At 36.3% G+C, this 16,573-nt stretch overlaps 1 protein-coding gene across 1 annotated transcript in view; it reads left to right on the forward strand.

Annotated features, from left to right (window-relative positions):
* Window positions 1-16,573, forward strand: part of csmd3b (CUB and Sushi multiple domains 3b) — a 355,638-nt gene that overhangs the window by 117,687 nt on the left and 221,378 nt on the right. Inside the window, exon 3 of the mRNA XM_017423975.2 lies at window positions 1,938-2,050. Coding sequence (XP_017279464.1) covers window positions 1,938-2,050 — 113 coding nt within the window. The remainder of the gene's footprint in view (window positions 1-1,937; window positions 2,051-16,573) is intronic.

The following is a 16,573-nucleotide window of genomic DNA, read 5'->3' on the forward strand; positions in this document are numbered from 1 at the left end:
AAACTTCATTAAGACGTAAGACAAACATTTGAGAAGAAATCAAAATGTGAATCAGAGGCGCTAGACTGTATGAGCAAAAAAAGAAGCAAAAGAATGAAGAATGAATGGCAGAGGCAAGTGCAGCCCAATAGGAGTGGAGTTAGGAGCTGTGTACAGAGTGTGAACATTATGTACTGTTGTAAAATGAAATAACAATTAAACATTCATTACCGTATTCACCAGGCAGACCAGTTGCAGAGAAGGAGCAGCAAAAGAGTATTTCTCCACCCGCGCCGTTATTTTATCTCTTTCTTTCAGCTTCTGGCTCATGCGGTCATGTGACTTACAATATAACCTTATTCTCCATTTTACGAAAATATAAAACTATATAAATTATAAAAACAGGTCACTAAACATCCGACATGTATCCATACACAATAATAAAGTCCAAAATGAAAAATCAACATAACGACCAGAGGGAGAACGGGCCCTCGGTCACTCGCTCTGGTGTTGCCATGGAAATGCGTAAACAAAAACTTGAATTAGCATCGGCTGCAGTATCTCATAAAGATGTTTAATCTGGTCACTCTGCAGGGCGAATACTGGAAAGTGTCAATGTACATCTAATATGGGGACAGTTTTCCTCATTCTAAAGACAGTCTGACTTTGAGTAATTCCATGAAATCAAAGAAAAACATTCCTCAGACACACTGTGGTGTCTCTCAACACAAATTATGAGCTATTGAGATGATCATATGAGATGTGTTTTTTCTACTAGTCTGAAATCCCTTTAGCTGTCATAGAAATATTACTGTTCTTGTCTACAAAAAGATAAAGTGTTTTGGTTTGTGTAAAAGACATGATGAACCCTTAGAGAATCAAACCCAAATCTGCTGCTTGAGAAACAGGGTCGCTCTCCACTTCACCAACAGGGAGATTGTGAAAACAGCTCTGTATTCAGCTAAATATTCACGCCAGCTCCACCCCTCCAGTCTTCAGCACACCCCGAGGTGTCAATGGGCCAAACCACTCTTAAATGCTTAAATGCATTTTCTTTGCCTATATAAATGGTGAATATGCTTTCTGCCTTTTATATTGCTTGAAAGTATAGTTTCCTCAAATAATTTATTGGGGGGGGTAAAAGGGTCCCAACATCCTCCTGGGATTTTCCCCTTTGCCGGCAATGGACTGGTCCCCTGTATGGAAGTAAAAAGCAAAAGAAAACAGAAAACAAGTAAATGAAGACAGAAATAAGAGAAATAAAATAACATGTATTGACGCGGCAGCATGGCAGTTTGACTCTTTTTGCAAACCTAAAAAGATCTGGTCTTCGGTTCCTCCTTCATTCTTATTCTCTATTTAATTCAAGAAATCTCCTCACTAAAGGTCAACCTTTTCTGTTGTGTAACATTTTGTAGAACAAACCTAAACATGTTGATTGATTAGAAGCACCCTTACCTTCTTTTAGCCTAGTTTTGCTGCTTACTGATCTGTACTCAAGTTTATTTTAGTAAACTGATTAGTTGAACCCTTTTTTCTTGGTCTATGTTCTTTGATTTTGTGGTTTAATGGGTTGTTGAAAAGCCTGATTGAATACAGACCATCTTTACATTTATGGAAAAGGATTCAGGTAGAGGTATTCTTAAAAACAGAATCAATATAGGAAGTCATTCAGAGTGTTTCATGTATTTATTAACAATATGTTTAGAGTTTTTTGAAAACCTGCACAATTTTTATTATGATTTTTGGCCTAAAAACTTGATAGACATGGATGCACTATTTTTTCACGTTGTTTATAATGAGCTTAGCAGAAGGAAGATCATGTCTCCTTACGCTAAAAAAACAAACTGGAAATATTGATGTCAGCAACACAGAGCTGGATGCTATTTGTTTTAAAATAAACGCATATCCAATGAAAAGGTCATGAAATTCTTCTTTCTTCTTCTGTGTTTCCACAGGTTAACAGGCTTCCAGGCCCCGCCTCCTGTCACCAGTACGGGGAACGTTTTCTCCTTGAGGTTGACCAGTGACTTCGCTGTCTCTGCTCATGGTTTCAAGCTCAACTATGAAGGTCAGAAAATGTCTGTTTTGCAAAGATGCTTGCTTTGGATTGTGTAGATAGCTGCATTTGTAAATTTTTATAACTAAATTCTAATACAAACAATGAACTATTTAATAAACATTACATTTTATATAGTAGTTGGGCTATGAGATACACACGAAAAAGAAGAAGTTGACTCTGACACCAGAACTTTATCTCGATAGAGTTCTTGTTTAGGAATGCAAAAGGAATTGATGTGATTCACAATATGTCATCTACATTGGCTGTCCCTTTTTTTCGGATATATTTACACATTGTGTACTGAAGCAAATTACCACACAGGGATCCTTTAAAACACCAGGTGACATTTTATATTTTGATTTTGGTGTTTTTATTGTGGACATTTCCTTTCTTTTCAATTCAAGTCCACTGACGGAGCCAAACTCGAGACGAAAAGGGGAATGAGGAATTATTCATATTTTGAGTTTTTTTTGTTCAAACAGAAGTGCCAGGTCCTGAACTCAATCTGCTTTTTCTTACCTCCTGTCCACTCAGCACATGGTATGACTTCCTAATGAATCACAAGAGCATTCCTCCTCAACCAGGGAGGCTGGTGAAACCCAGCAAATCAGGACAGAGGGGGAATTATAATAAAAAACAAATAAAAAAATTGACAGTGCAGAGGCACTGAAGGACAGAAACAAAAGCATTATCTGCTTATTTAATTTTTGTAGCAGTTACTTAAAAAATATATATATTTTGTTTTCACCATTCCTTTGATTACAATAAATTATTTGCCAATAAGTTTAAACATTTTCAGGGAAAAGGATAACTATTCCTTAAAAAATGTGTAAAATAAAAACAGTATTGGGCCAGATCAGAGCTGCTTCACATTTCTCCTTTTTTTACACCTTTCCTTAAGGGTTTGAGTAAACACCATGGTGCACTATTCACAGATGAAAGAAAACACATAAATAGTCGAAGCACTGGTTAAAATTAGAACTTAGTCTGTCTTAACATATCCTTTCTGCTTTAAAGATTTTAGATTAGATTAAGGTTGTAGATTTAAAAAAAAAAAACAGAAAAAAAATACTTTGATGTCCTCAACTGGAAAATTAGTTCTGAGGATTTAAACCATCAAAGCATAAAAAAGCTTTACCAGAGGCACACACATAACAGACAAAAATAACAAAAAGTGAGACAAGTTTATTAGGCAAATTGCTGGTATGTCAACAGCTGTGTCTCACATGGTTCAGGTTCATATATTGTGCTGTATTTCACTGAAAAGTTATTTTGCACGACAACAAATTGGTTTACAAAGGTCACCATTGTCCCAAATGATTATGATATTATTAAATATTGTATTTTTTGCCATGTGGTACACTAGGTGAATATAGCTGTTATGAATATGGTCACATTAATGCTAAATTCACCAACTATTTATTGTATTAAAAGTGAATTATAGTTCATACATGCAGTACTGTATTTAATGCAAACTCAACCTGGTCTCATAGAATGACAGTACTGAGGAAAAGCTTTGATTCAGCCTTTTATTTTTCTAATATTGGTAAAGCAAAGTTTGAACTCCATGAGTTTAGAAAAAAAAAAAGCACAGGAGTGTTTTCAAAACGTCTTAAGTTCAGTTTCCCTGAGATCAGACTGTGCAATACTCAAAGAAACTACTATATTACTATAAACCCCCTAAGAACTACATTTCAGACCCTGCAGGTCTCAGCAAGTTAAATGTTCTTGACAGGACAATTAGAAAAGAATGAACAGGTATGGCTTGTTTGCAAGGGTTGCCAATAGAAAGCCTCCTCGCTTTAAAAGGAACATGGCAGAAAGGCGTAGCATGGGCCAGGTTTGCATCTGAACAAACAACAAGTTAGAATTTCCTCTGAAGAGGTGAAAGAGTAAAGCAAAGATGTTTGACTACAATGGCAAAAAACCACAGACAGCCTGTCAGCACAAGGTTGAGCTGAATTGGGTCAGGAAACGGGGAAATGTACAAGTGAATCTGCGACGAATGGCTGTGAATGAAAAGAATCAAGGTGTTCCTGCGGCCCAGTCAAAGTACAGACCTCCACATTATTGAAATACTGCATAAGGGCATTAGGAGAGCTTTACAGAAAGAAGTGCCTGAGAAACATCAATGACCTGATGCCATGTTGGATGGAGAAGTGGGCCAAAGTTGTTCACAATGAGGAGACAGGCCGATAATATGTCAAACTGGTCCTACAAGCTATTAAAGAATGGAATGTATTTAGTTTGTTTTTTCTCACAGCTTCTCCATATTTTTAAGTAAATGGTGACATAGTAAAAATATTGTTTATTTTTTATATTTCATACTCCACGTTTTAAAACTTTCCAAAATTTATCAGCCAAACACTTTAAGTCTAGCCTTAATCTGATTTAAAACTGAACGTGAAGCCCCAAATTCATTCCCCCAAAATGTGGCAATTTTACCCCAAAGTAATTTTTTTTTTTCTCCACAGTGATAGATGTGTTTGTAATTACATATAGATCAAACACACATGGGGTTTATCAGAGCAGCTTGCTACACTGACACACAGCTTAACTGCCTATCTGTCTGTCTGCATCCCATCACGGGTCACTGTGCTTGTCTAAATGCGCAGTGGATAGCTGATGGGTAATCATCTTGTTGCTCTGGGTCTGGTGCACTGCACAATCACAACATCGCTGATTGCAGAGTGTCTGTGTTGAAGTCTCTCCGCACACGCTGCGTCAGGTTTAAATGTGAATGGCTGTCTGTGTGTCAGTGCCACTCGCATGTCGAAGCAGTTGTCCCAGATTTACTCACTGGCACAAATTTCTACCAGCTACTTGGCCCGTGTTTATTCTGGGTGTTTTTCTCTGAATCTGTGTGTAGATGTAACGACGAAGGAGTTTGCTCTCAGTGAGAGGATCCAGGGGGACTTATCTAAGGAGACCCTGCTGTTGATACATGCAGCCTTATGACTTACACAGTATGTGTTTTGCAGATGGGCAGACGGAGGGAAAGAGAGGCAGAGCATTTCCAAAAATGAGACATTATGCTGCCGATCTGTGAGCGTTCAGCTTATCAGTTTCTTACAATATCCACAACACACAGCTTGGCTGCAAATCCATCGGAAGGAGAGATATATTTCCTTAGGATTTTGCACAATCTGTTTGCGGAAATTAAAGCAAGTTATTCATGCTTTATGTTTTTTTTTTATTTTGCATTTTTCTTCAGTAAATGAGTAAAACATATCTGCACATGCTGAAGGAGATGATAATTATCTCCTGCCACAGAAGGCAAAAGGGCAATTATGTTTTTATTTGTGTGATTGTTTGCACCATTAGCAAAATATCTCTTCAATAGCTGGACAGATTTTAATGAAACTCTCAGAAAATAATCACTGGATGTGCATCTGCAACTGAATAACTCTTGGAGTCAACCCCATTTAGGATAGCCGCCACAGCTTACCAACATAAGCAAACATATTAACTGGCTGTAACTCAGTCAGTTTTACAGATATTGAATAAGTTTGAGTGGTCGTAGCAGATAGTAATCTCCAACATATACTTTGGCATGAAAGGCACCAGGCAATATGGATTCATTCAAGAAACTCAAGGCTTTTATTTCTAATTAAAGGATCAGATCATTTCTGGGGTCTGTAAAAAGGTTCTGAATATTACATATCTTAGAGAATGAAAGCGATATAGGACAACAGCAATCAACTTTTGACATTAGCTTGTTAATCAGGTCAGAATTAAACTCTGTTTTTCCAAACTGAGGTCATGTAAAAAGCTATCTACAACAGGTGAGAGATTATGAGTTACTATTTGATCATGTTGTATGATGATTAGTTCACAGAACCCCAGTTTAAAAGAAGTCAATCATCCCCTTAACATTTAAACGATCATACTGAGTAAAACTAAACTTTTAATAATTAAAATTAGGAACTCTGAAAAGAAATCAAACATTTTAGATGCCAATATCCTAGCTGATCTGCAGCCGATTTGTTGACCTACGCAACTAAAGAGTTTAGCTCAGCACGCATTGAATTTTCCCAGCCTAACTGCTCTGTTAGATTTAAAATGTATTGCGCGAGTTAGAAAATTAGAAAACTGTCTCTAAACTGTAAACCACTTCTAACAAGAATAAGATAACATGAATTTTAGAAAAGGAAATGTTGGGGACATCTGCTGCGGAAGCCTCAAGGCCTTCTGTGCAGACACTCCAGGCACATCAAGCTAAGAGTGCACCCTGCTCCGGGGTGCACTCTTAGCTTGATGTGCAGCCTGAGGCTTTTTACATCACACCTGGCTATGGAATACCTTTGGACACTTCAATCACAAGCCCAGGAAGGAGTGCAGGATGTCAGAAGGGAGGAGAAGGGCTGGTTTCTCTGTTACAACTGGTGAATATGTGAAAAACAGGTGAAGGGATATAATTAAGTCGACAGAATGATGTGCTACATTTTCCCAGAAATATTTAATGTGAGCAAAAACAAACAAAATTACTGGTCAGTGTGTGGGGATTGAACTTATATTTGGTGGAGCAGAAGTATAGTATTATGTGTGGCTTTATCCTCTCCAGTCTGTCTGCGATCTATAGGCTTTGATGTGATTGTAGGACACCTTGAATATAGCTTTTTTTCTCTTCTGAAGACTGTCAGGTCATAACTAATTCATATTTCAGCCTATATACAGTCAGCATATGAGCACATGCATGTGAGTGATACAGAGAAATACAGTGATGTATAATTTAGCACGATGTCAGGGGCAGTTTGTGACGGAATCGCAGATTATCACAATGTTTAGACACGCACATACCCACTTACACACAGTCACAGATATGGATGCATGATTGATGCAGAAGAAAGATTCATCTGTTTTTTCTGCTTCCCTTTATTCTTTTTTATCTGCCCTTGCTTGTTTATCTGCAGTCAGTCTGTTCAATTTTCTTCTTTACTTTTAAGTGACCTTTTGGTCGTGTTTAAGTATATTGTCATTAAAAGTGAAAAAAAGAAAGAAAAAGAAAAGTGAAAAACTGCAGTAAGTGGGTGGATAAGAAGTGAACAAAGAAAAAAATAGGCACAATTTGAAAAGAAATTGATCTGATTTGAAAGACTGAGTGTAATGTTATTCATTAATTGTTTGACTAGAAACGCTCCTTCTCATTTGTGTAGAAGTGAAAAAACAAGCACACTTAAGTTGCCAAAAGGCCTCACCTGTAAGGTCTGCATTGTAAAATTAGCTCTCTAGAAAAGAGTTTCTGAAAGCATCAGTGATGGTTTGACTAATACTTTAAAACAAAGAACTCTGAAATATTTTCACTCAACTTACATGTAGTGTCAGAGCACTTTTTAAAGTACAAATGCACCATAAATGCTTAACAAAGCAAAAGATGAAAGAATACAAACACGGAAAAAGAAGGTGTAAATTTAGAAGAGGTTTAATAATAGTCGTGAAACAATGATTAAACAAGGTAATAAAAGAAGCTAAATGAAGTCTAAAAGGTTAAAAGTACACAAAAACAGAAATGTTAAATTTAGAGTTAAAAAAAAAACACAAGTGAATTTCAAATGTAAGCTCTTTCAAATAAATTAGTTTGAAGCTTAGTGTTAAAGGCAAGAAGGATGATGGCGACCTGTAGAAGAACTCTTGTGGGATGATAAGTTCTAATTGTTGGAAGTAAATTTTTCTTTGATTATAGTCTAGTACATTGCTTTTATATGCAAATAGAAAAGATTGCATTTGCATTTTAGAAAAAAGCTTATTACAGCTACCTAAAAAGGCATGAAAGCCTGGAAGAGATATTGTTTTTGAGATGCAATCATGAAAAAAAGTCCACCCTTTTTCAGTTCTAGGGTATGTCATACCAGGACAGAAGAAAAATGTTTACCAGATTCCAAAATGATTTAAATCATACTTTAAGTGTACAAAAGCACAAAACAAATCCCAACATGTTAATATTTATTCAACAAAAAAACAGTGATTTTAGGTGTGCATTAACAAAATACCAAGGCGGAAAGACATAAGCAATTACCTGTTGGTAGACTTTCTTTTCCCCGTGACTGAAGATGTAAAAACAGGTAGAGAATGTTAACAAAAATAAGATATTAATCTTAGCCATAACTCTACTTTACTCATACTAAAACATACATTTTGACAAATGCATATCTTCAGAGACATGAGCATATTAGAAACACAGGTGTATACAGAAAATCTGAGATCCTAAACTCCTTTTTTGTACGAAGATAAAAGAGGAATAAACTTGACTTTTCCTTTATTAATGCAGTGACTAAAGAGGAGGTGCAAAGAGAGACTAATAAAAATATAGTAGATGTAGATAAAAAGGAAAACACATTAAGTGGAACATGTAACCCATTTTGAAATAAATGAATGCACAATCAACAGGTTTCCACATAATCTAACTAAGATTAATCAACAAACAAGTTAAGGTGGTGGAGAACCTCTCATCTGTCTCGCTGAAAGCCAATAAACGATTGGGAAGGCAATATTTTTGATTTGTTCACTCCAAAGCGTTTATCTGTTTTGAATGGCCAGGTTGGTGATGGTGGTGGTGGGGGTTGTAATTTGCAAACCCATAGAAGTTGCTGGCAGCTGGTTAAAGTGTTTGGGAGCTCTCACTGGCCAGATGTCAGTGGCACTGATGGACCCATCTGCACTATGAGCTTTTATCCAACAGTTCCTCATCATATCATGGAGAGTGTTGCCCATTCACCGGGGTCTGCAGCCAGACCAATGACCCCCCTCCCGGTGTGTGCACTCAGCTCCTAACCCTTTGCAACTTTGATAGTTTTCCAAGAAGTCATAAAAACCTTTTTTGGAAAACCTTGTGCATACTTGTCATCGGGCACATACAGGGATGTTATCATAATTTTTATGACCCATTCAAAAGATGGGCCTGTGGAGTTTGGATAACTGGCCAGATTTTGGGACATTTTCTTTACAATCCTGTCATTATGTAGCAACTGTGTGCAGCAAAATTGGATCAAGTTCAGAGATTTGGGCATAACTAGACAGTAACATATAAGATATGTCAGTACTTTGCTTAACTATAAGATAGTTAAGCACTTTGGGTCGCCTTGTGCTGAAAAGTGCTATATAAATAAATGTACCTACCTACCTACCTACTGAAAATACCAAGAGAATAGTTTTAAACATATTTATTAACAATGCAAAATCTACTTTTGAAGTACTTGTTCACATTCTTACAATTGTCAAGTCTAAAATAAAACTAAAATAAAATAAAATAATTCTTTAAGAAGTCTTTTATGATTTATTGCTTTTGAAACGATAAGAAGAACTCAGTCATTAAAGCCTGCTTGCAACTGAATACCAACTGATCCAGAAACAAGCATTCATTATTGGCAAGTCATATGAACATTTTTTTTTGTTTGTTTGTTTTTAATATACTTGTTAGTCAGGTATAACAGGCAAACAACTCACTAAAACTAGCAACAAAAAAAATAAGGCAGAATGTTTTGACAAGTGATTTGCAAATAATCACTGTTAATAAATGTTTACAAGGCAAATAAAACCAAACTGCACAAATAAATGTGCAATGTGATGTTTTGGGTTTTTAAATACAATTATGTTGTGCCTCCTTGATTTGATATTTCTTAAGCTGGAGACAAATTATGTTTTTTTACTTATAATCTTGTAACTTTAAAATATCACATAATAGCTAATAAAAATGCGTTTAGTGTTTGTGTTATGTACTGATTTATCTACTTGGAATGATTATGTGTTACAAGCACTTTTATTTGTAGTTATTAGGTTGTTAAACATTCAGTAAGTTTAGATCAAAAAGGTTTCCCAAATAATAATAACACCACCACCACCAACAACAATAATATTATTTTTATTATTAATAACAATATTAAAAATAATAATAATAATACATATAAGCAAGTCAAATATGCATATTTAATCACTACCCTGCTATGCATATTTAATCACTACCCTGCTGACATGCTTGCTATAATCATGAATTCATGAAACATAAATCTTTTTGCACCAGTGATAATTTAGCATTAATAACTATATGCCAGTCACACTGGTTAAACAAGCCGACAACATTCAATTCTCAAACTAATAAAACTGATCAGCATGCGTGATGCCTGTGAAGCCAGGTACTCAGGGGAAACGGTAAATCTCTGTTAGCATCCATATTTAGAGGCAGCCATCGAATGAACACTCCACCATTTGTTTCTCAGGTCTTTGATCGCTTATCAGCCCTTGACTGATTGATTTTGACTCTAGTCTCTTTAACTTGAACATGATCTGAGTGTAAAAGTCAAGTTTGCATGTGTGGGAGAGAGAAAACGTTAGGGTGTGCCTCAGCGCTGTGTTCACGCGGCAGCGCGTGCATCTCGATGTGATTGAGGCTCTGGCGGTGGCGGCTCTGATGTTTATCAAAGAGACCTGAGGGGACTGACAATGTCCATCCCTCTATCTATCATCCCTCTATTTTCCCTTCTCGCTTTAGGTCATTCATTTTCTTCTTTTGCCTCAATTCAGTGGAGTTCAATTCATTCATTGATTCCAGTCAGATAATAGACAATGTGACCCCAAACGTTGAAGCTGACTGAACAAAACTCTTTTTTTAAGATCTTAAACTTGATAACATAGAATAATGTGAACATGTAAAAAGAAATCCTGCCCGTTCTCTTTCCTACCTTTGGTGTGCGTACATTTATGTATGTTTCGGTGTTTTACCGCCCTTCGTCTCTTTGAGATTATTCAAAACTCAGTCCGGTTTTTTGACGCAGCAATTATATCAAAATGTGGGTGTGCCTACAAATACACAGTTTTGATTTAGCTCATACATTTAAAATTAAAGGGAATATGATGGTGCTCCCTCAGGGGAAAACAGTTTTTGCAGTCCTGTACAGAGGTTTGTGTGTGTGTGTTTCTGAGATATGCGAGCATGCACGTGTGTATGCGTGAAACCCTGAGTATAAAATATGTGCATTAGTTCTATACCTCCGATGTGTGCAGTTCATACAGGTGTGAAGCCTGTGAGATCTGAGAGGGAATATAAACAATGAGAAGAAAGAAAAAGAACTGGACTTGTGAGAGAAAATTATTTTTTTGAAGCAAGAAAACAATACCTGTGTTAAGAAAATAGAGAAGCTTCAAAAGGAGAGAATTCAAGAAAACAAAAGGACCTCTTTGTAACAATGAATTTGTTCTATGCTATCCAGCAGAACAGGAGAAATCAATGGTATTTTAAAGCTGTGTGTGTATCGGTGTGTCTTTGTGTGTTTGTTTATCTACAGTGCATCTTCTCATTGTTCCAGTGCCTGCAAGGTCAGCTTCACTACAGAGACATCAGTCAAAACAATCACTTATTGTACCTCTTCAGTGTGATCGTAGACAGACTGAATAAAAGGGAAAACTAGGGAAATGTATAAGTTCTTTTTAAATATGTGTTGCTGTAAATATTTGATGTGTAGTTGAGATCATTTTAATTGGAGAAAAACAATGGGGTGGGTGGGTAGTGTTTTGCCTAGTGACACTTCAGCATGCTACATGGGATGGGGATTAAACCCTCAATCTGACGATTAAAAGACAACCTCCATACCACTGGGTTAAAGCCACTGCCAAAGTAAATGTATCTAAGCTTTAACTTTTGAGGTGATGTTTTGTGGAAAGGTTGTTAACTCCTAATACCTTACTAGCTGCAGATAGCTCTTTGATCTCAGTTTGGAGAAAACAAACTTTTGATACAGATGAGTTAATGGTTAGTGCAAGTAGGACCAAAACTAAAGCTGACTGCTGCCATCTTCACGCAATTCCAAAAATATTTTGACACAACTGTTATGATGTTTTTGCCAGAGGTTCCCTAGGGCACCATGTAAGTGCTACAGTTAGGTGCTGCTGCTACAGCTGTGTAGTGATTACGATTTGATTTGACTTTGTTAGGTTTTACAGGTAAAGAAAAACTAAGACTCTTCAAGGTTACTCACGGTTGTCAGAATCAAATGACACCAACCTATTATCTGAATCATTGGGTATAATTGATGGTTTAATACACAATAGCTGCCAAATGTCTCAGTTATTCAGCCTTCAACGAATGTCCACGCAATGTATCAATTTGATGTCTGGATAATGTAATTGCAGTAAACGGTTGCCAAATGTATTAATTTCTGGCTAGACAGGATATAGTGGTTGCTTCACATCAGGAAAGTACTGCAAATGATGTATTAATATGATACTGGATAAAATCAAGCAATTCACTGATGGGTTTATATTAAGCTGCCAAATCTCCATTGGATGGAGGGGATAGGTGTTTAATGTCAGAGGTTGTTCAAAAAATTATTACCAATGTCCAAAACCTGAAAAAAAACTGAGTAGGTTTGAATGCACCTGAAGTGTGCAGCAAACGATATATCGACCTCCTATCTGAATGATATTAAACGTGATTGTGATGGAATTCTAGGAGGTAAGCTGCAACACCCTTCTGAGCTGGGACAGGATTCAAATTACATTAAATGATGTATTGACTTGATATTCATGTCTGTCAGACAATCACTGGCCTCTTGGCTAAAATATAGGCAGTCCTGGTTCGTAGTTAATATCTTTGCGTGCAGATTTGTGCCTCTGTGCAGCGGTAAAGTGTGTGTTTATGTGCATGAGCTTGGGTTTCTGACAGTATGGCCACCTGTCCATTGTCAGCCCATTATTCAGCTTTACAAGTGCCAACCAATCAAATGGCCTCTCTTCAGGGTCTCCACCTCAGCCCATCCAATCAGCTCCCCCTGCCAAGCAAGAAGGAATGGCACCTGATTAGCATAACCAGAAAACAAGTGGGGGTCATGCTGACGTGGCAGTTCTTGATCCCATGACTAAGAAGGCACTCAGAGGCAGTGTTTAGCCATCTACAACCTCAACTCTGTCTGCTTGTCAAAGATAATTTCCACTAAATGTGTCAGTGTCCCATAAACTGTAATAAGAAACATTTACAGAGTAATCTCCAACTTCAATAAAATGCATCTCATCTGCAGATTTCATTATTTAAGGGCATTCCGTGGGGTTTTCTCTCAGAATTTAATCATGTAATAAATTGTTAAAATTTCTATCAGCTGTAATCTTCTGCTCCTTAGTGCTCTGCGTTCCATCAGCAGTTTTTGTTATTTTACTTCCCCACTGCTTCTAATATCTTCAGTACAGCGCTTTAGGCAGAAGAATGGCAATATAGAAGTGGAGAAAATCTCTCTTTTGTGCCTGTTTTTTGTGTAAAAGAATTGTGTTCAGAGAACTGGTGTGAATGTTCCTAAACAGTGCTTAAATAAGACCATGCACCAGTGCAATGGGACATGATTTTTTTTCTCCACCAGGTCCCAAATGCTTAGAAGAAATACGAGAAGGAAAAAAGAGATAAGATCCCAACTTGGCATTTATTTCAATTTAATTGTTTTGTTTTGGCAAACAAAAAAAAAAAATATGGAAAATGATATTAGCACTACCACATCATTGTTTCAAATGTTGTTTTGTTGAAAAAGCAATCACAGATATGACTTCTTTTTGTCTTTTTTTTAACAGCTGAAACAATTTGGCTCTGTTTACTTTTTCTTTTTTCTCATATTTGTTTGAGGAAAAAGATACTTTTGGGAATATGATGATAGAATTGTGAGGTGTGAAAAAGAAACTCACATTTAGTTCTTTATTGCTCCTCCTCAGGCTTTTATGACAGCTTGAATTTTATGAAGCATGGACTTTACTGATTAAAACAATATTCAGAATCAATCGAGTTCACCTTTTTTATCGCAATTAACTGATCAGCTGAACAAATTTCTTATTTTTTATTTCATTTTGCACCATAAATTTTAAATTGTATTGCGGTCACCACCCTTCTTGAGCCATGTCATTGGGCTGATATGACTCTGCGGAAGAAGAGTTTTAACACTCCCTAGCACTTACGATAACTTAAAAACAAATAAAAATCAGCAGTGTGTCAGAATATCTCACTATGATCTCTTTGCTTTCACTTGATATTCTTGTCGTATTGTCTAATAAATCCCTTCATTATTAAATCATACGGTGCTTTACAAATTTGAGCCATAGAGTTACAAATTGGTTGCTTAAATAGACATAGATAAAACCATTGTGTGAAACTACCTCTCAGAAGCTCCTACTTAAATCCCTCGAGCTTTGTCACACATGCAATAAGTTTATGAAAAAAAAACAAAAAAACATTTAAATCTCATTATAAGAGCTTCTTTACTTTCCTTTACACTTGAATCAGTGTTTTATTTTACAATCTTTGGCTCTGTCACAACAAATAGTTGTAATTACTGAAAAGACCATGATGATGAAACAACTTAAATCTTGACAAGTCGAGTCCCTGGTGAATTTCTATCTCTCGAATGCGCATGAGAAACATGAAACACACACAAACACAATGACACAATGAGCTGAGAAGGAAATATATAAGTATAGCATCAAGGGAAACACTTGTTGGGCCGTGGTTGATGTTGGATCCTTAAACACCAATGGTAGAAAAACTGATGATGGTGGAAAAATGACAAGTGGAGTACTGAAAGAACAAGAGGATAAAAGGGAAAGTTAAAACAGGTTGAAACAACTGAAACATGACAGAGGGATAAAGTCTGACACTACAATGTACTTTTCAAAATCACTGAAAAAGAAGTGATTTTGAAAGCTTATTTTCATTCTTTTATTAATGTACATAAGAATCGGGACTTATGTCAAGAGGATAAACCCTTTAACGTCATCTGGTGAAGCTTGTCACATGAGAAAACAAGGATAATAGTCTTTGGATATTTACCAAGAAATCCTGTTAATGTGCTTGTGAAACTTTGTTAAATTTATTTATTTTAGAGTCAGAATACACCCAATGATGGGAATGTTTACGCTGTCTAATTTGTGCCTTCGTACTTAAAGTGATTTTAAAATGATCTTCGTGCAGTTTGGCTCGGTTCACATTTAAGATGATCTTGGTGGCTTAAAAGTGTGTGTGTGAGTGGGTGCGCTCAGAGGAGTCCCGGTGTCTGTCAATAAGCTTTCCAGGGGGTCTCTTGATGTTAAATTTAATAAGTCATGCTACAGTAAGCACAGCTATTAGATATGACACACATGATGGCACACAGCTGCACAATCCTACAGTGGCTAGCTTGATTCCTTCAACCTTGTGACAAAGCAGCACACAAAATTTATTTCACCACACTGATAATGCTATAATATTTCTAAAACATAGACGAAGGCAAAATTGTTCTCTTTGCTTTTAGCACATAGCAGCAGTTATGATTCACTATGATGGCATTGATGGTGATTGTTTCTAGAAGGAAAGATTTAGACATGGGTTACCGATAAATGCTTCATATGAAACTTAAGCCATTTAACTCTGTTTCTGTTTGCTTACTGAGTGTCAGTTTGTTTGAGGACACAAAAATGTTCTGTCTGAAGCTTTTCAAAATGCAAAATAACAATCCATAAAAGCAACTTTTATTTGTTGCTAATCTAAAGAAAATATTTTTCAGGCTATTCAAACTATATCAGACCCTATGGCTGTCACTCTTGTATTATCTGATTATTTACATATATTGTTATTTGTAAGCACATATAGCGGCAGCAGCAGCTAGCTGTAGTGTTCCTGTTGCAGTCTGGGGCTTTTCCTGCTAAAATGTCGTAAAACCTCTGCTTGACTTAAGCACGTGATGGAAAATTGATGGAGGTGTAAGAGTAGCAAATAGTGTTTGCATAAAGAGCTGTATTTTTATATATATATATATATATATATATATAAGAGTTGTTTTAAGATAGCACCAGTTCACTTTGTTCTTGTTCCCACTCTGGCTGTCTATTAGTTCAACAATCTGGTCACAATTAAACTCTGTTTTTCAAACTGAGATCATTCAAAGAGCTATCTACAGCAGGTAAGATGCATAATCTTTCCACAGAACCCTACTTCAAAGGATTTGAACTATGGCTTTGTTGCGAAAAACAATCAGTGACAAAAATCAAGCCGCTCTTTTACAGTAGTTTCTCCACTTCTTGTTACAAAGGTAAATATGTTTAAGCAAATTAGCAAAATTAAATATCCTTGGGAAATTAGATTTTCTTGAACTCGTAGTTTGATTGAAGTGAAGAGTACAGTTTTTATGAAAAGAGACAAAGATCTTACCGACATTACTTGTAGAGAAACAAAGTCCTTGTTAAGACAAAGCAGGTGATTTGAGAAAGAAATGCTGAATGTGGATTTGGTTGGGGACAATAATTTCTGTGCATCTAATTAGTACAAATAAGTATTCAGTCGTGACACATTGGTTCCTGGATTTATGTTCAGTGACAACTATGGCATTTATTTCCTTTTTAAAATGTCTCTTTTACTCTTGTCTGTTGCTCTCTATAATGGGTATTGATTTCCTTTTAGGGAAATACTGTAAGATTGTCTCTCCTCTACCAGGTTTCTACTTCTGTCTCCCCAACTCTTTAGTTTCTAACCACTCTTTCTTTTTTTTCTCTGTCACACTCTTTGAAGTTAAAGCATCTTTTCAGATGACAGTTTGA

Source organism: Kryptolebias marmoratus, linkage group LG5, assembly GCF_001649575.2.
Source record: "Kryptolebias marmoratus isolate JLee-2015 linkage group LG5, ASM164957v2, whole genome shotgun sequence".
NCBI classification, from domain to species: Eukaryota; Metazoa; Chordata; class Actinopteri; order Cyprinodontiformes; family Rivulidae; genus Kryptolebias; species Kryptolebias marmoratus.